The following is a 20,653-nucleotide window of genomic DNA, read 5'->3' on the forward strand; positions in this document are numbered from 1 at the left end:
GATGGACTGAAGGAGAAGATGAACAAGTGGAAGGAATGTATGGAGACAAAAGGTCTGAAGGTGAATATCGGAAAGACGAAGGTGATGGCAAGTGGTAAAGCATGTGGTGAGGTGGAAAGAACTGGGAAGTGGCCGTGTGCTGTGTGCAGGAAGGGTGTCGGAGTGAATTCCATTCAATGTACAATGTGCGCTGAGTGGGTTCATCAAAAATGTAGTGGTTTGAGAGGGTCATTAACCAGTGTGGCAGCTACATTCAAGTGTAAGGTGTGCACAGAGGGAGCTGCAGATGGAGGAAATGTTGAGTTGGATCTTGGAGATGGCGTGAAGCTGGAAGGTGTGAAAACATTTTGTTACGTTGGAGACATGCTGAATGGAGAAGGTGGATCAGACTCGGCAACGGTTGCTCGAGTGAGATGTGCATGGAAGAAGTTTCGGGAACTGAGTGGCGTGCTGACGAGGCGGGGAGTGTCATTGAAGCTGAAGGGAAAGGTGTATGCTGCATGTGTGAGAAGTGTTATGATTTATGGGAGTGAGACATGGGTAATGAACGTAGAGCAGCAACTAAGGCTGGAAAGGGTGGAAATGTGAATGGTTCGGTGGATGTGTGGAGTATCGTTGAGAGAGAGGAAGACAAATGATGAATTGCGAAAGATGATGGGAATAGAGCCTGTGATGGATGCTGTGAAGAGGAACAGGTTGAGATGGTTTGGTCATGTGTTGAGGAAGGATGAAAGTGACTGGTTGAAAAGAGTGATGGGAATGAATGTAGAAGGAAGTAGAGGACGGGGAAGACTGAGAAAGACTTGGCTAAAGATGGTCGAAGAAGAAATGCGGGCAAGGGGGTTAACAAGGGGATGCAGAAAATAGGGCAAAATGGAGAACTGTCATGGGGACCGCAAGGCTAACCCCCGCTCTTGCAGGGGAAATGGCCTTAAAATGCCTGTTGTTGTTGTTGTTGTTGTTGTTGTTGTAGTCAATAAAACCTTTATTGTAAAAAATATATATAGGTGCAAATGTCAAGTTCATTCAATTGAATCGTATCCTTGACCAGAGTTGAACACAAATGGATTTATTGTTACTTCCAAAGACCTCCGTTTTTGCAGTACTTGGACAAAATATTACGCCACTTTACGCCATCTCAACCAATCGGATTTGGTGCTCGCACTCTCAGCATTGGGGAATACCGAGATTCAGACAAAATGGTGGCTCACAGCAAATATAGACTGTGCTCAGAAATGCAAAGCAAGAGTTTAAGAGACCCTTCCCATGTCCTTTTTCTCAAGACTGCTCTATGATGTAAGCGTGTAACGTGTTCTATGAACACTAATTTATTCAAGCACTGATTTGTTTGTTCTTCTTGTCGTCCATGGAATTTTTAACATTTGTCTGCAACACCACATTTCAAAACTGACAATCTTCTTTTTCCTTTTTCTTTTTCACTGTCCATGACTCACATCCATACATTGCAACTAAAAATACCAGAGTATTCACAAGCCTCCACTTGGTTTGTTTTGTCACATCTTTGTCTTTCCAGATTTTTGTCAATTCTGACATTTCTGTTCTCTCCAATGGTCTCATTTATTTCTCCTCCACAATCCCCACTCACCTCATTCAATCTTATAACCCATGAAGGTGAAACTTTCCACTATTTTCACGTGATCGTCTCTCAATCTGAACATGTCAATCTTCTCAGTTGACAAAATTTTAAGTCTTTTTTGAGGCATTAATAAAGATCGATTTTTTTCACTTTCCATCTTCACTGTCTGCAGGCTGCAGCAGTTTAAAATGTCTTTTATCTTTTTTTTTTCTTCTTAATTCAAGGTGTGTGCGGTCACAAAGTATAACATATCATTCTCTTTCCTAACTCCCCGTGCACCTTACCTTTCTCTCCTTTTTTCTCACCCCTGCTGCACTCTCTCTCTCTCTTTCACTCTCTCTCTCGCCCCCTGCTGGCCGTTTCGTGTGTTGGGCGTGGCAAGATGGCGCGTGCTCGTGCTTGTGTGTTGTAGCTCCTGGCTCGTGTTGTTTTTCATCCTCTCCCCACCAACCTTTTTACCTTTCCCTTTCCTTTGTTTTTTTTTCCTTTTGTACTCTTGTCGTGTATGTTGACCTTTTTCCTCCCTTCCTGCTTCGTTACCACCTGTCCCTCGTTTTTTTCTCCTCCTTCGAGACAGAGAGAGGGAGAGCCAGCACGGTAAGGGTTTGTTTGAACCACGTTTTTTCCTAACGTGGTTTAAACCGTGCTTTCGTTTTTAGTTACTTAATATATATTTTTTTCTATTCTTTTTTTTTGGGATTATACAAATCTATTTGCTTTCACTTCGTTTCTCCTTTGACGATATGGCTAATAGGAGTAGCCAAAGGCCTGCCGATCGTGTTACCGATGAGGGTTTATCGCGTAAGCACGGGCTGTGCCTTGTCCCGCCGGAGGGAGTTGAAATGGATGACATTTTGCTTGCGATTGGGGATTTGATCGACGTGAGTAACATTCGTGCCGCGTCTCGTATGAATCACAAAATTGTGGTTTTTGTTTCGCAAATAAGCCTGGCCGATATTGTTGTGCAGAATGGTTTGACCTTGGGAAACGATCTGTTTGTTCCTGTGTCGTCGATGGACACGCCGGCAGTTAAAGTCATTCTGAGCAATGTTCCGCCTTTTCTAGGTAACGAGGAAATCCTACACAAGCTCGGTGAGTTTGGTACTGTCGTCTCTCGAATCATTAGGGTTCCTCTACGTACGAGAAACGGCAGGTTGAAGCACGTACAATCGTTTCGACGTTTTTGTTTTGTTGTTCTAAAAGACGCAGCGAAGCAGTTGAACACCTCCCACACCTTTAAAGTAGGCGAGCATGAATATAGAATCTTCATGGCGACCGAGACCTTGATCTGCTACGGATGTGGAGCACACGGACACACTAAGCAGTATTGCCCAGACGCCAAGAAGACGTACGCTACAGCAGCTGGGTCGGCCCCCCCTGTAACTGATGCAGTGCCCCCCGTTCATGAGCCTGGTGGAGTACAGACGTCCACACCAGAAGACCAGGGTGTGGAAAGTGGTGGCGGTGTTGCTGAGGTTAGTGCAGCAGGGGTGCACCCAGTCGATGTGGACAAGAGGCTGCAACCTCAAGAGAATATGGTCTTTGAGGAGGTATTGATGAAAGGCACCGAGGCTAAGAGGAACCTAAAACGTACCTTTTTGAGCGCCGAGGTGGAAGACAAAGGTAGCAAAGTGATACTCGTACAAACAAACAGTATCTCAGACTATCCTGATGATTCTCGGCAAGCTGGGCAGGGTGGTGACGAAACAGAGGAGAGTAGGACTTCACCCCTTGCTCTTGTTGAAGAAAATCAATGCAGCAGTATTGGTTGTGATGATGGCACCATTGTCCCTTGTGACAACGAGCAGTCCCAGGGCCTGAGTGACAACGGTTGTTGCTCACATCCGGTTGAAACGACCAAGGATGATGGTCCAAGCAGACCTATAATAGGCAGCAGTGGTGGCACAGATGTGCCCCTTGTGATGCAACAAGAAGACTGCAGTGGTGATGACACAGAAGGTGTGCCTGCTCCTGACACACAACAAAGGAGTTTCAACGCTGATGTGGTTAGGGAGCTGGATGAGGAAGCTCAAAGCCTTGTGTCTGTGAATGATCATCAGGGAGAAGAACAGATGGAAGCAACAAAGGAAAACGTCATCAGTTTCCTAAACGAGACGTTTAGGCAACGCTACGTTGTGATCAAAGACCATTTTCCCGATGTGAAAACTTTCATCAGGGCTGCAAGACCCCTCCTGCAAAGAAATGACCCAATGGAAATCTCGGAGGCCCAATTTCAGCGTCTTCGGAAAGCGGTCACAAAGGCGAATAAGGAATTGCAGGCGGAGGGTGAGTTACCTTTGTAAATGGCTTTGCGAAAGATATGTATCGCATCCCTGAATATCAATGGGGGTTGTACCCCCTTACGAAAAATTCAGACAATTCAGGCGATGGAGAGGGTGAAAGCCGACATCATCCTGATACAGGAGACTCATGCTACGAACACCCTGGTTGCTGAATGGGGAAAACTTTATCGAGGGCAGTGGTGGCTGAGTGGGTTTACCACACCCAAAGCTGGTGTTGCCATCGCCTTGAGTGATAGAATCCCTGCTCGGAAGATTGTCTTTAAGGAAATTTATAAGGGACATCTGATAGCGGTGGATTTCTATTGCAACACGCAAAGGATCATCATTGTGAACGTATATGCACCGAGTGAGCCCATGGAAAGAAGAGTGTTCTTTTCCACTCTGCATGACTTTGTAAAAGGACTGGATACAACCGCTTTCATCTGTGTTGCTGGTGATTTCAATTGCACTATCAATCCTTCCGTAGACAGGACCGGTCATGAACCCCATCCAGCTTCTATGAGGATTTTGGAGAACATCATCAAAAATCAGCATTTGAAAGATGTTTGGAGGTTGCAACACCCAACTTCACGGTGCTATACGTGGTGCAGATGCCATGATGGGAGGATATCAATGGCAAGGCTAGACAGATTCTACGTGAATAAGCCAATGCTAAATGTGATGGCCACAACCCAGATACTCCCAACTGGTTTCACAGACCATTACCTGGTTTCAATGGGTTTTAATTTGCCTCTGACCTCAGGGGGTAGTGCGTATTGGTCACTTAATACCCACCTGCTGAATGATATGAGATTCAAAGAGGCTTTTCGAGCCGTGTGGGAAAGAATTCGGTCCTCCAAATTTGAACATGCTAACCTTCGACTGTGGTGGGACCTCGCAAAGGGTCAGGTCAAATCGTTCTGTCAACAATATAGTCTTTATGCCACTAAATTGAAAAATCTCTCGATTGATTCATTAAAGGCTGAAATTGCAGCCCTGGAGGAAAACATTAATACGGCTGGGAAAGACACTACAGGTGACCGGCTGCTATGGACTAAAAAGGCAATGTTGACTGAACTGGTACGGCAGCGAGCAATGGGCACCCTGGTACGCATGAGAATGAGTTATTTAACGTTGGATATGCCAAATAAGGCCTTGTTTGGTTTGGAGAACTCTGTTAAAAAATCACAACAGATTCATGGGCTACGTGCTGCTACTGGGCCAATAGTGACCTCCCAACAGGAGATTAAGTCTGTTTTGAAGGGTTTTTATACAAACTTGTACTCCCCCCAGAGCATAAGTAATGAGACCTTGCAGGAGCTGACTACCGGGCTTCCAAGACTTGAGGAAGACCAGCAACGCACATTGAACATGTCAGTTTCGGCTGCTGAACTTGAAACTGCTATGCGGAGCTTGAAGGATGGTAAAGCCTCTGGGATTGATGGTTTGCCCGGAGAGTTCTATAAGACTTTTTGGAAACTTGTGGGACCTGACCTGCTTGAGGTATTTGATGAATGCCTTCATGTTGGAGAGCTTCCCCTGTCCTGCAGAAGAGCAGTCATTTGCCTGTTGCCAAAGGCTGGGGACACTCAACTAGTCGAGAACTGGCGGCCTGTCTCATTGCTGTGTGCGGATTACAAGCTTTTGTCGAAGGCCTTAGCAAACCGTTTGGGAACTGTGATCAGCTCTATTGTGCACCCTGACCAGACCTACTGTGTACCAGGAAGGTCAATTTATGACAATATTTTTCTGATAAGGGATATTATTTCTTGTAATAAGTACTTGCGTGCCAGTTTTGGGTTGTTGTTTCTTGACCAAACAAAGGCTTTTGATCGTGTTGATCATACATATTTGTTTTCTGTTCTGGAGCGGATGGGTTTTGGCGAAACTTTCATTTCCTATGTCAAGCTGTTATACACTAACACCTTCTGCATGATGAAAGTAAACAACAGTTTATGTCCCCCTTTTCCTTTCCGTCGGGGTATCCGTCAAGGGTGTCCCCTTTCTGGACTTCTGTATATAATTGCCCTTGAACCACTCTTAGCATCCATCAGGCAGCGAATAACCCAGGATGTGGGAGCCGTTTTTGGTTCAAGATTTGTGGTCACAGCTTATGCTGATGATGTATGTGTTCTGATTAAGGGCCCAAGTAGTGTTGCTGCGGTGCAGCGTTGCTTTAAAGACTACTCTGCGGCCTCTTCCGCCGAAGTAAATTGGGGCAAGAGTGTAGCCTTATGGTGCGGTTCAGATAACCTTTCTTTAACACTGCCACCGTCACTCCCACATAATCTAGAGTGGAAAACAGATGGAGTCAAATATCTTGGTGTCTATCTTGGCAACCAGGAAGTAGAAACGAAGAACTGGGAAGGAATGATTGAACAAATTACACACCGGTTGAAACGATGGGAAGGACTGCTGCGATCTCTTTCTTATAAAGGCCGCTCTCTTGTTATAAATAACTTGATAGCAGCAAGATTATGGCATAAACTAATTGCCTTGCAGCCACCCAAGGAGTTGATACCAGCCATCCAGCGGGTCTTGGTTAATTTCTTTTGGAATGGATACCACTGGCTTCGGCCGCAAATACTGTACCATCCTCGGAAGGAGGGTGGACATGGAATTGTGGAGGTGTCCACCCGGCTTATGGCTTTTCGCCTACAGTCTGTGCAACGTCTGTTGTATGCTGAAGAGCTGCCCTGGCGCTCATTTGCGTTTTTCTTGTTGCAACAAGCGGGAGGCCTGTGTTATGATAGGCACTTGTTCCTGGTGAACCTTGACCGTGTCAGCTTAGTTTCAATCCCAACTTTTTATCAGGGTTTGCTGAGAGTTTGGAAAGGTTTTGGGGTTCATCGTTGCCTTGAGGCTTATAATTGCCGGATGTTTATCCAAGAGCCTATTTTCTATAACGGGTTTTTTCCATGCATTCCTCATAGTCCGACTTTGATTAGGAAATTTACTCAAGGAGGAATTGGCAAAGTTTGTGACCTGAGGGATACATCTGGGACAAAATGGATGTCTGCTGGCAGGGTGGCGGCCATTCTTGGTTTAAGATCCGTGCGTATTGTCAGCCAAATTATACGCATCGTCAAGAGGAAGTTTAAGGAGTTAAATATTGGCTGGGAAGGTATAAACAATGTCGAGGATGTTCGGCTGTCTTTCCCTGAAATTAAGGTGCTCCCAGCTCTCCAGTCGAATGGTGAACTTGTATCTCATTTTCACTTGGTAACAAAGGCGGGTATTCACAAGCTCCTTCGAGAAAACCAAGCATCATCCTTCTCCGGAGTGGCGCGAGTGGCCTTGTGGTCCGAAAGGTTAGGGCCAGGGTCTCCTGCCACGCCACTGTGGCCCAATATGTACAAATTACCTATTTACGGGTTCCTCGCAGATATCCAGTGGAGACTAGCACATTGGGCTCTCCCTACGAACACCTTTGTTCATCATCTTGACAGCTCAGTGCCAGTAGCATGCCCCTTCTGTGTACAGAAGGAGGATCTCTTTCATGCCTATGTGAAATGCGAAAGACTAATACCTCTTTTCTTGATTCTCACACACCTTTTTGATCAGTTGTCTTTTCCTTTTACTTCACATTCTTTTATTTTTGGTGTATCTTTCAGACCCTCCTGCAAGGACTCTGGTGTCCTCCTAAACTTCTTAGCTGCTGTAGCAAAATATTCAATATATAAATCGAGGAAAATTAAAATTGATAATGGGCATGGGTTTGATGTTGTTCCTATGTTTAAAGGGCTGGTGTCTGCAAGAGTAAGGTTAGAGTTTGATTATTATGTGGCGAATGAAAATGTCAAACTCTTTGAATGCAAATGGTGTATTAATGAAGCCTTATGTGTTGTGAATGAATCGAATTTGTACTTTTCTTTTTAACATTAAGAACTGTTGTTTTTTTCTATTTTTTTCTCTCCTGTAAAAATGTAACTTGACCTGGTGTGTTTTTTTGTGAAATAAATGGTGTTGCAAATTCAATTCTCTTTCTCTCTCTCTCTCTCTCTCTCTCTCTCTCTCTCTCTCTCTCTCTCTCTCTCTCTGTCTCTGTCTCTCTGTCTCTCTGTCTCTCTGTCTCTCTGTCTCTCGTCCTATATATATGGGGACGACTAAGAAGAAGACCTTTGTTGGTCGAAAATTAAAGATCGACGTCCTGAAGCTACGTCCGCGTCTGATTTAATCTCCAGATTATTTATTTAATGCAAATAAGGCCCTGCTCGTACTGTGGAGTTTCTACTATTTCTCACAGTTATATATAGGCTGATATATATATATATATATATATATACATACATACATACACCATCGTGGAGGCAACTTTTAATAAGTGTTGCATATTGGTGCAAATGTCAAGTTCATTTTGTTTTCTGCTATCACGATGATGTATGATTTCTTATGTATCTCAGATCAGTGATCAGTCAGCAGGTGATACCCACCCTAAAAATGTTTCTAAAGTATCCCTTTTTCAAATGTAGAGTAGTTAAACCTTTGCCACTGTCGGGGGCATGGGTGGAATCGGCGAGGGTGAGGGGTAGGAGTGGGGATATGATGTCGGACTTAATATGTAGGTGGGGTTATTATATCTGGCTCCCAGACTATAATGTCCTCTGAAAATAACAACCATAGGAATGAGACATTTCCCACACGTTTGTACTTTGATAAATTGTGCTAATTCCCAACTCGGTATAAAAATCAGTTGTACGTATGTTTCTGTTCACACGTCTACAGCGAGCAACGAGGCTGACACTGAAAGCGCAAATTGCATACAGCTGTGCCAGATACTGAAACCGGCAGACTATGTCACCATGGTGTGGACAACTCTAGCTGAGTTACCAGGTGTGATAATATGATGAATATATATTATTGCACTCCTGTTTTTAAAAAAAAAAAAATAGCAGTAAACATTTTATTGGGAAACAAAATTTTGTGCAGCATGGAATGATGTGCATTCACTGATGATGAATGTGCATTCACTGTTGCTCTCCCAAAACCCGTCTGGGAGAGCAATTTGTGTGTGTGCGTATGAAAGTGTGCATGCATGTGTAATAATAATAATAATAATAATAATTCATTTATTTTGTACAGCGCTTTTCATGAAGCCCAAAGGCGCTTTGACAGAGTGCAAAACATAATGCATAACAAAACATGAAAACAACAATTGCAAAAAGACAAGAATCAATAGGGAAATATTTAAAGCAAAAGGAGGGAGAAGGAGAAGTGATAGTCAGGGGTTAAATGCTGTGGGTTGAATGTTGAATGCAGTGCTCAACAGGTGGGTCTTGAGTGATGTTTTGAATGTGGTGAGTGAGGAGGAGTCTCTGATGGTGTGAGGTAGTGAGTTCCAGAGGGTGGGAGCAGCGATGGAGAAGGCCCTGTCCCCCCAGGATCTGAATTTGGTCCGGATGGGGGGGGTCAGGAGGTTGGTACCAGCAGAGCGGAGATTGCGGGTGGGAGTGTGTCTGGAGAGGAGGTCAGCCAGGTAGGATGGGGCCAGGTTATGGAGGGCTTTGTAGGTCAAGAGGAGGATTTTGTACTGGATTCTCTGGGAGATGGGGAGCCAGTGAAGCTTGTAAAGGACGGGGGTGATGTGGTCACGGGTCCGGGAATGGGTGAGTAGACGGGCAGCGGAGTTCTGAATGTATTGGAGTTTATTGGTGATTGTTGAGGGTGAACCATAGAGGAGGCTATTGCAGTAGTCCAGACGGGAGGTGATGAAGGCATGGATGAGGGTTTCTGCAGCCGTGGAGGAGAGGGATGAGCGGAGACGGGCGATGTTTTTCAGGTGAAAGAAGGCTGTCTTTGTGATCTGTTTAGTGTATTTGTCGAAGGAGAGGGTTTGGTCAAAGATGACGCCAAGATTCCGGATGAGAGGGGAGGTGGATACTGGGATACCGTCGATGTTGAGGGCAAAGTTATGGGTGGATTTTGTGAGCGTTTTTGGGCCAATGATGATTATTTCAGATTTATCACAGTTAAGTTTGAGGAAGTTGATTTGAAGCCAGGATTTTTTTTCAGAGATGCAGTTTGTCAGGATGGAGTGGGTGTCGGTGGAGACGGACTTGGTGGAGATGAAAAGCTGGATGTCATCAGCGAAGCAGTGGAATTGGAGACCATGACGGCGGATTAAGTGACCGAGGGGGGACAGGTAAAGGATGAAGAGGAGGGGGCCAAGAACTGTACCTTGGGGGACACCTTGGGGGAGGGGAGCAGTGGGGGATTTGCAGTTATTGATGGAGATGAACTGGCGTCTGTCAGAGAGGTATGATTTAATCCAAGAGAGGGCAGTGCCGGTAACGTTAAAGGTGGATTCAAGTCGGGTGAGGAGGATGGTGTGATCGATGGTGTCAAAGGCAGCGCTGAGGTCGAGGAGGACGAGAATGTTGAGGTTGCCAGCGTCAGAGGAGAGGAGAAGGTCGTTGGTGATTTTGAGGAGAGAGTTTCAGTGCTGTGGTTGGAGCGGAATCCGGATTGGAATGTTTCATACAGGTTATTGGCAGATAGGTGATGTTTGAGTTGAGTGGCTACAGCGCGTTCCACAACTTTCGACAGAAAGGGTAGGTTGGAGATGGGTCTGAAGTTGTTTAGGGTGTCAGGGTTTAGACCAGGTTTTTTTAGAATGGGGGTAACAGCAGCAATTTTGAGGGATGGTGGGACGATGCCTGTAGACAGGGAGGAGTTTATTGTTGCAATGATAAGTGGAGAGAGAGCAGGGAGGGAGGCCTTGACAAAGCTGGAGGGGATGGGGTCAAGAGTGCAGGTGGCAGTTTTCATTCCTATGAGGAGTTCAGAGAGGTCAGTAGGGGAGACCGGGGAGAATTGAGACAGGGGAAGGCAGGATAAGGGGGGGCAGGTGGTTGGAGGGGGAGTGGGTGCGGCGGTGGTCAAGCTGTTGTAGATGTTGTCAATTTTGCGTTGGAAGAAAGAAAGGAAGGAGATGCAGTTGTCTACTGTGAATGACTGGGTGGTGGTGTCCAGGGGGCGGAGGAGTTTGTTTATTGTCGAGAAGAGTGCTTTTGGGTTTCCGGAGCCAGAGTGGATAATTTGAGAGTAGTAGGCGGAGCGGGCGTGGGAGAGGGCATCTTTGTAGTGTTGTAGGTGGTCCTTGTAGGCTTGGGAGTGAACTGTGAGACCTGTTTTATTGCGGAGTCTTTCAAGTTGGCGAGCACGAGTTTTCATCAGGCGGAGTTCAGGGGTAAACCAGGGAGCAGAATGGGTGAAAGAAACTGTTTTGGTTTTTACAGGCGCAAGCTGGTCAAGGCAGGAGGAGAGAGTGTGGTTGTAGTAGTCAGTGAGGTCGGAAGGGGTGTGGAGGTCAATGAAGGGAGAAGTGGACATTTTTTCAGAGAGGGTGGATGAGAATGAGGTAGGTGAAAGAGCGTTTAGCTTACGGAAGTTGATAGTGCGATAATGTCTTGGTGTTGGGGTGGGGATGTTGATGGTCATAGTGATGGCTAAGTGGTCAGAGAGGGTGAGGTCGGAGCCAGAGAGATGGTGCAAAATTAATCCAGTGGAGCAGACAAGGTCCAAAATGTGACCACGGAAATGCTTAGGAAAGTTGACATGTTGAGTGAGGTTAAAGCAGGTGAGTAAATCAGTGAAGTCAGTGGTTATTGTGGAGTCAGTGCAGTCCATGTGGATATTGAAATCACCAAGGAGGAGGATTGAGGGGGAGAGGGAACATAGCTGGGTCAGAAAGTAGGAGAAGTCAGACAGGAATAATGGGTGTGGTTTGGGAGGGCGGTAGACGACAGCCATGACTGACTGCGTGCGACCAGAGAGTTTAAAAGCCAGGTGTTCAAAGGATGAGGATGAGGGGATGAGGCTGGTCCTGATGTCTTGACGGTGGATAATGGCAATTCCACCACCTCGGCCCTCCGAGCGTGGTTTATTGACGTAGGAATATCCATTAGGTGTGGTGAGGTTGAGCGTGTAGTAGTCCAGTGGTTGTTGCCAGGTTTCGGTGAGACAGAGAAAGTCCAGTTTGTTATCCAGGATGTAGTCGTTGAGGATGAGGCATTTGTTGTTGAGGGACCGGGTGTTGAACAGGGTGAGCTTGATGTTGGTTTGAACAGCGGGGATGAATTCAGGTGATTTAGCCAGGGTTCGCAGGCAGGAGGTGCGATTTTGTGCGTTGCCGTGACTAGGTGCGCTGGGACGATGAGTGGGAGTGCGCTGAGCCGACCAGAGGACGGGGATGGAGTGACCTGATTGTACATATACAAACTTATGACCGGAGCCACGGTGAATGTACCTGGGTCGTCGGAGGAGTCCATTTGATTTGATGGCAGAGATGCATGATGGGGTGGAGCGGGTATTGAGCAGAAGGAGCCTTGCGGCGGAGTACCGCAGAGCCATGCCAGGCAGGAGCGGAGAGGCGAGCACGAGGCCAAGGTTGAGGAGGTGAAACAATGGTCCCAACGCACGGGAGCAGGCCCAAGGAAACGAAGGAGACAAAGGAGCCAGGTAGGTGAAGCCAGGAGCAGAGTCGGGACCAAGCAGAGGGCAGATAGGAGCAAAGAGACGATCACGAGGCCAAGGTTGATCACGGCAAAGCGGGAAATGCAGCGGCAATCAACCGCCGCCGCTACAAATCAAGATCACGGCGGGAAAACCACCGCTACACCGCTGCGAAGGACACAACCCACGAGAGCGAGCCCGAGGAAACAGCGAGCAGGCGAAGGAGCCGGGTAGGCGAAGCAGGGAGCAGAGCCGGGACTATGCGGAGGGCAGACTCAATAGCCAAAAAATCCGCACGACCACCAAAAAAGCAAGCCACAGACAGTGGCCCAGTCGAAGAAGCGGCGAGCATGTGACGCCTGCGTCCTCTTCAGACCGGACCGGAAGCGGGATCGATGTGTGTGAGGCTTCTTCTGTTGATGCGACTTTGGTTTGTGTGTTCATGCGTGTGTGTGTTTCTGTGTGACGTTGGTCGTTATCTCCATGTGCGGATTTCAGAAGATGGAAAACGGAGCCCTCCCAGGTCTCAAAGTATCCACCTTTGTGTGTGTGTGTGTGTGTGTGTGTGTGTGTGTGTGTGTGTGTGTGTGTGTGTGTGTGTGTGTGTGTGTGTGTGTGTGTGTGTGTGTGTGTGTGTTGTTGTTGTTGGCGCCTGCTATCTCCCCACGTGGTTGGTTTTCAGGAGATGGAATGGAGACTTACCAGGTCTCAAAGGAGCTATCTTCGTGTGTGTGTTCGTGTTTGTGTTCGTTGCTAATGTGTAAATTTGAGATATCACATGTCTGGTTAAGTCATGAAATGTGTGATAAGGATTACAAATGTATGACAATACAATAAAGGCTATAATAAGGCAGGTAAACATCCATAGGTAAAGCTACATGGTTTACTCTGTTAGATAGTGATGTTGCAATGCTGGATTGACTGAGTGTATAGACACCTGAGGTCTTAGATCTGCTGATGTGGACCCACCATTTGGAGAGGATCTGGGCTAAAAGGGCCTGCACTTCGATGAGGAATGGAACCTAGCTGGCGTTCGAGACAGTCACAAAATCTGTTACTTTCTTACAAATTACTCAAGGTATATTACTTTAGGCATACAACTATATTGAGGTTTGTGATGAAAATAAAGTTGTTGTTTTTTTTAAATCCAAGGGTTGAGGCTCCTGGAGGAGTTCAACAACAAGGGGCGGCAAGTTTACCGACTACCAAAGGGTATGTGGGATTTGGCGGAGAAGGGGGCAGGTGGGAGAGTGGGTTGGACATCAACATTGCGGAAAGGAGGAATAAGACAGCTGTGTTCTACCTCTTCCATGAGCGTTGACTCTGTACACAAAAAGACACTAACTTTCTAAGAAGTAAGGAAAGGGTTAAGAGGAGTGTGGGCCGATTGAGGAATAGCACAGGAGAATTAGGTGAAGATGAGGGTGATATGCTAGGCTTATTGAATAGGTTGTTCTACATTTACACAGGGACAGTTAAGTGGTTTAATATTAATAGCTGAGAGCATCTATTTGGGGGGGGGGGGGGGGGGGGGATTTAAGAGAGATCCAAGTGAAAAAACAGCTAGAAAAATCAATCTTCAGGGGGGCAGATAATGTGCATACCAAGAGTATTGAGGGACGTGGCGGAGCAGATAAGTGTGAGTGATGTTGGCGGATATCTTTAACAGCTCGTTGGAGTCAGGAAAGGTACCAGAGGATCGGAGAGTAGCAACTGTAACACCGTTGTTTAATACAGGTTACGTAGAAGAGTTGCGGAGCGATAGACCTATTAGCTTGTCTTTAGTTGTGGGGAAGGTGTTGTAGACATTAGCTGAGGAACGGATCGGAAAACATTTAAATAATTTCAAGCTAATTAATGGTAGTCAAGCACAAATTGATTGAAGTTCTGTGAAGCGGTTTCTGACCTGGTAGACGAGGGATGTGTCGTGAATGTAGTATATCTAGACTTTCAGAGGGAGGTTGTTAGCCAAGGTGAGGGCTGGTGGAGTGGCTGGTCAGGTAACTAACTGGATTGGAAACTGGATTAGTGACAGGAAGCAAAGAGTGTCTGTGAGTGTGATTCGACATATTTTACTATATGCAGTATTTCTATGGCCTTTGATGCTGTTTCCAACGACTCTATGAATGGGATCAGGTGAATCATTGTGAAATAGTTCTTACTGAGAAATTGGCAATTGGCAGTTGTTCATTCTCGTAGCATAACATCTTACGTGCCTGTTTTTAATCACTTATCTGACCACAGGAATTCTTCTTGCAACCTGGGCTGCAGATGTTCTGGGAAGGAAACGTACATTTATTGGTACTCTGCTACTCTTCTGTGTCAGCCTCTTGTGCATGATGGCTTGTGTCAACAGGTAAATTTGTTTCATCATTCTTTACTCTCACTTCATGTTTGTGGTGCAGGAGGCTAATGCTGATGTTTGCACCAGTATCCCTAGAAGTGGAAAAGAAGAGATTATGTTGTGATATTAATGAAATACTTGGGGTGTTGGATGGGGACATGATTTGAGCTTGGCCTCATACGATGGTCTCTTAGGGAGAGTGATTGATTGAGTGAATTTAACTTTTTGAATCGTCGAGAACTTTGCCCACAGAACTGAGAAATCATTTTTTTGCATCCCTAACCCACGAAATGATCGTCAATGATCATGTGCTTTGTGGTTGAAAACCCTAGGAACAACCAAATTCAACATCAAAACGTATGTTCATTCAAAATATCGTGTTTGTGAAGACCACTTTGAGACATCAGCGTTTGTGTTTAAATCAACATGCTCACTACTTGAGAAACATCCTCGGCAATTGCTGAAACATGATGCCGTACCGACACTTACCGGGTAAAAGTTACATGTTGATTTGAAGGCACACCCAAGCCAGGCCCAGAGAGTTACATGTTGATTTGAAGCTACACCTAAGCCAGGCCCAGAGAGTTACATGTTGATTTGAAGCCACACCTAAGCCAGGCCCAGAGAGTTACATGTTGATTTGAAGCCAGACCTAAGCCAGGCCCCCAGAGAGTTACATGTTGATTTGAAGGCACACCCAAGCCAGGCACAGAGAGTTGCATGTTGATTTGAAGCCACGCCCAAGCCAGGCCCAGAGAGTTGCATGTTGATTTGAAGCCACACCTAAGCCAGGCCCATAGAGTTACATGTTGATTTGAAGCCACATCCAAGCCGGGCCCAGAGAGTTGCATGTTGATTTGAAGCCACACCCAAGCCAGCCCCAGAGTTGCGTGTTGATTTGAAGCCATGCCCAATCCAGGCCCAGAGAGTTACATGTTGATTTAAAGCCTGGGACTGACAGGGACTGACACTGACACAGCACTGGGACTGACGCAATCTGTCAATTTCCCGACCCGGATCTCAGTCAACGGAGCATCTTCTCTTCTGGACTTGGTTATGACTAACTTCCCTGAAAATGTCTGTTGCTCTTCTTCTGCTCCAATCGGATCATCTGATCATGTCCTTGTTAAAGTGGACATCTCTCTGACCATTCTCAGGGAGCCTGCTCTCAGCGTCGACGAGTCTGGCATTTCACTCAGGCCAACTGGCACGGTCTTCAAGCAGCCATCAATCATCTGGACTGGTCTCCCATCTCTACCACCTCTGACATCAACTCATCCTGGGAATTCTTCCAAAGTAAATTGCTCTCTCTCATGCACAGATTTATCCCATCTCGTCTTCAGTTGTCATACCCTTCCTCCCGTCCATGGTACACGGAATCTTGTGGTGAGGCTGTTGCCCAGAAACAACTTGCCTTCGTCTCCTGGAAAGCAAATCCAACGGAAGGAAATCTCATTTCCTTTCACAAAGCCCGAAACAAGTGTGTGTCCACCCTCAGGAGAGCCAGGAAACAATATCTCTCCGTTCTCAAGACCGAACTCTCTTATCTGTCTCCCTCTTCCAAATCCTGGTGGCGTCTGGTCAAATCCGTTTCTGGTGTTTGTTCCCCCTCCATCCACTCCCTTATCTCAAATGGCTACACAGCTGACTCCGCACGTGAAAAAGCTGAATGCCTCAACTCTGTGTTTGCCTCTAAATCTTGTGTCCAAAACCCATCCCTCTCTGTACCCACCATACCCAGTCGTACCCAGCTGCTCCTGGACTCCATGTTCTTTCCTCCTGACAAGGTGGAAAAGTTTCTGTCAACGCTCGACTCTGATTCTGCAACTGGACCCGACGGCATCAGCCCACGGGTCCTAAAATCCTGCTCTTCCGCTCTATCTCACCCTCTCTCTGTTCTCTTCACCCTCTCTTTTGCTCAAGGTCAACTGCCATCTGCTTGGAAATCAGCCAACATCACCGCTTTGCACAAAAAAGGTGCAAAAACAGATCCTAGCAACTACAGACCAATCAGCCTTCTCCCAATTATCAGCAAAGTCAGGGAATCCATCATTGCTTCGGATATGAAATCTTTCCTCTTCTCCAATGGCTTGATCTCTGATCATCAATTTGGTTTCAGACCAGGTCACTCTACTCTGGACATGCTGCTTCTGGTGTCTCAACAATGGATGGAGGTCCTCAATGCCAAACAGGAAATTAGAGCTGTCTCCCTCGACATATCACGTGCCTTCCATACGGTCTGGCACCCCGCTCTGCTCACCAAACCCTCCTCCTTTGGTATCCATGGAAATCTCCACGCATGGCTGGCGGACTTCCTCTCTAGTCGTCGTCAACGTGTGGCCCTGAATGGGTTTCTCTCATCTCCTCTTCCTGTTCAGGCTGGAGTTCCCCAAGGCAGTGTTCTGGGCCCTGTGCTTTTTCTGGTCTTCATCAATGATCTCTCTGACTCTCTTGAAAATCCTCTCTATCTCTTTGCTGATGACTCCACTCTCTGCCGCTTCATTCCTCTTCCCTCAGATCGGCAGTCTGCAGCCTCCTCACTCTCTGAAGACTTAGACAAAATCACAGACTGGTCAAACAAGTGGAACATGTCTTTGAATCCTGACAAATCCCACACTCTTACTATGTCTCTCCGAAAAGATCGACTGGACAACCCTCCCATCTACTTTCTCAACAATCCTCTCCAAGAAGTTCTGTCGCTCAAGCTTTTGGGTCTCACTATCTGCCATGATCTTTCTTGGGAAAACCACATTTCCAAGCTGGCCTCCAAAGCCAGTCGGCGACTGGGCATCCTCCGTCGTGCGAAGTCCTTCCTCGGCACACCTGAGCTCCTCACCACATACAAGGCTTTCATCCGCAGCTCAATGGAATACTGTTCTCCCCTATGGGCCGGTGCTCCTGCCTCACACCTAGCTCGGCTTCACGCTGTTGAAACCAAAGCTTTCAGAATTATTGGAATCTCCCGTGATGAAGCTATCTCTGAGGTCCTTTCACTCACTCACCGCAGGCAGGTAGGTGGTCTTTCTGTCTTCTACCGACTCCTCTCCGGCCTTGCACCCCCAGCTCTCTCTGTGCTCTGTCCCCCAAATATTCCTACAGGTCGCACAAGATCTGCCAGCAACCCTCTGATGGTTAAACTGCCGAAATCTCGGCTCTCTGCTCACCTTCACTTTTTCAATTCCTCTTTTCTCCCGCCTCTGGAACAAACTCCCTCACTCCCTTCAATCCCACTCCTCCCTCCAGGTCTTTAAAACAGCTGTTCACCACCATCTCTTATCTTCCCCCATCCAAAACCTTGATCTTTTCTACCCCCGCTAATTCACCCCAGATCCACCTTGTTTGAAATTCCAACTTCTTTCCTGGAAGTCCTGGCAGTGTCCATATGTTTTATACCTCCCCCAACCCCCCCCCCCCCCCTTCCCATGCCCCCCACCAAAGCCCTCGCCCTCTCTCAGATCTCTCGATGTCTCCATGTCTCTCGGTCCCTGCTCTCAAATGTTGTGTTTGTGTCCTTCCCCCTCTCTCCCCATCTTGTCTACCGCTCCCGATGTTATATGTTTTATGTGTCGGTTTGTCTTTCTGTGTGATTAATGTTCGCTCTTTCACCAGCCTCGATCTTGTATACAAAAAAAAAAAAAAAAAAAAAAAAAAAGCCACACCCAAGCCGGGCCCATAGTTACATGTTGATTTGAAGTTGTAGCCACACCAAAGCCAGGCCAATGTGGTCCAAGCTCAGATAGCTAGTCTTCAAGTAGTTATCTATATTACTAGAATACTAGCAGAGCCTACTGGTCGCTTTGCAAATGGACCAATTAGTCATCCTATTTGCCAAAAATTGAATTATTGGTTCCACTGTGTCTGTATTTAGTCGGTAGATCATGATAAACTGGACCAGCATATGGGAATATTTCATAAGTTTATGAAGTTCCCTCAGGTCTATTATTGCTCTTGGCTCATTGGGGCTTTGTTTGTCATATGCCCCGAGGGCAGTTTGCATTCTCGTAAGATAGCTGATTGAGCTCCATGAGAGAGCCAGAGATCCTTCACTGCACAGTCTTCCATATAAATGTTTGTTTCGGATTCGGCCCTTCCGTGGTGGTGGTTTTCATCCACGTGAAACATTTCTGGTTAGATTTTATTTTTCTTATCAGGGTTGGAAGGAAACGGCGATTATTGTTGTTTAACGGAAATGGTTATTGTGATTAAAAGGTTAAAAGCGCTCATGGTAAAAATGAAACAGGAAATCGGATCGTGCACCGGAAGACGTCGAGCGAGGAAGAAGAGGTCGTGAGGCAAAGGTCGGGGAAGACGCGTGTCGAAGCTCTGTAACGGGCGTGGTCGAGCGAACGTTGCGAGTGAACTTTGAGACCTTGAAGGAAGTGCGTGCGATAGGTGTTATCGCCAGAGTATTGAGGAACCTGCGTAGTCAGGTATCGGCATTGAGGTTCCGGAGAATCCTTGCCTAGAGGCTCCGGCTCGAGTGAGAGCCGTCCGCCATTTTTCCCCGCGCGCTGCGTTCATCGGAAAAGGTTTTTGTCGCGTCGGCTGGTCTTACCCTCCGGTGGTCTGCCGGGGAGGGCTGTGCACTAAAGCGGCGTTTGAAGATTACACGGCGGTTCGCTGATTGAGCGGCGAATGTGTACGTCAGCGCGCGTCTTTGGGGATTTTCCATTCTACCGCGAGTTTGCTGGGTGTTGGACCACGTGACTTCTGTGTCGCTTCGACCGCCTACGCCTCGATTGATCTTGATCGGACATTGTTCCAACGATCGCTGGAGCGAATCAACTTCGCCTCGGAGAGTTATAGAGACATTGAGGAGTGCTCGGTTCCATTCCCTGAGAGTGCCGTGTGTTTGAGTTAAGTGACTAGATAAGATGGTACCATCTTAAGATTGATTATATGGTTGATTGCTATCATGGTTGTATGGTTCTTCCTGTGTGCTTTTTAATACATTATTTGGTTTGTGGATAATCATTGGTGTGGTTTCAATATTGATTTCGACACGGAATAATATATTTTTCTGCCGTGGCTCCTTTCGGGGTTCGGAGGTATACCAAGACCAGGAGGTCGGGGAGGAACACGTAACAGAAATTGGGGGCTCGTCCAATTGACTCGTGGGCTCGAAATTGGGTCTGCGTCCAGGAGATAAAATTCCCTAAATTTAGTCTGGGAAAGAATTCCCAAACATTCCCAGAATTCCCAAATTTGGAAATTTTTCCAACATTCCCAAATTTTTCCAAAAACTTTTTTTTTTCTTGTGTGAAGGTTAACATTTGTTAACAATAGTCACCATGGAGTTTGACGCAGAGAAGTTTGCAGTGACCCCTAGTGAGGCACAGTTCAGAGCGTTATTAAAATCGGACCTCTTGGTATTGGCCAGACATTTTAGCTTGGAGGTTCGAACGAATATGAGGAAAGCAGAGATGCAGAGATTGGTGATAGAATCTCTGGTGGGACAAGGAACATGGGAAGAGGGAGCCTTGGATTGGTTACCCGAGGAACAAGAAAATGTGGAGCTCCGGATATTGGAGATGCAATTGCAGAGCCAGGAAAGGAAAGCAGAAAAGGAAAGAGCAGAACAGGAACGAGAACTCCAGGAAAGGTTAGAAGAGAAAAAAGCACAAGAAAAAGCAGAGGAAAGGAGAGCTGCAAGAGAACTCGAAGAAAGAAAAGCAGAGGAAAGGAGAGTTGAACGAGAACTCCAGGAAAGGTTAGAAGATAAAAAAGCACAAGAAAGAGCAGAGGAAAGGAGAGTTGAAAGAGAACTCCACGAAAGGTTAGAGGAGAAAAAAAGCAGAGGAGAGAAAAGCCGAAAGGGAGTTAAAGGACCGTGAAATGGCGCTTCAGCAGGAAATTAGACTCGAGGAGCTGGATGTAATGAAAGAAAGGGGAGAGGTACCATCCATGCCGACTGGTTCGACACCTAGTCAGAACACCTGGGATGTTGGCAGACACGTGAGGCTGGTTCCACCCTTC

General features: G+C 46.6%; 1 protein-coding gene across 10 annotated transcripts in view; it reads left to right on the forward strand.

Annotated features, from left to right (window-relative positions):
* Positions 1 to 20,653, forward strand: part of LOC137414398 (synaptic vesicle 2-related protein) — a 314,148-nt gene that overhangs the window by 279,826 nt on the left and 13,669 nt on the right. For 7 of the 10 annotated variants that reach the window (XM_078780584.1, XM_078780583.1, XM_078780582.1 and 4 more), the window contains 2 exons: positions 8,605 to 8,712; positions 14,578 to 14,689. In XM_078780584.1, the coding sequence (XP_078636710.1) occupies positions 8,605 to 8,712; positions 14,578 to 14,689 (220 nt within the window). The remainder of the gene's footprint in view (positions 1 to 8,604; positions 8,713 to 14,577; positions 14,690 to 20,653) is intronic. The other 3 variants (XM_078780587.1, XM_078780579.1, XM_078780580.1) reach the window with 2 other exon arrangements.

The sequence above is a fragment of the Myxine glutinosa genome, chromosome 6 (assembly GCF_964187855.1).
Source record: "Myxine glutinosa chromosome 6, kmMyxGlut1.1, whole genome shotgun sequence".
Taxonomy (NCBI): domain Eukaryota; kingdom Metazoa; phylum Chordata; class Myxini; order Myxiniformes; family Myxinidae; genus Myxine; species Myxine glutinosa.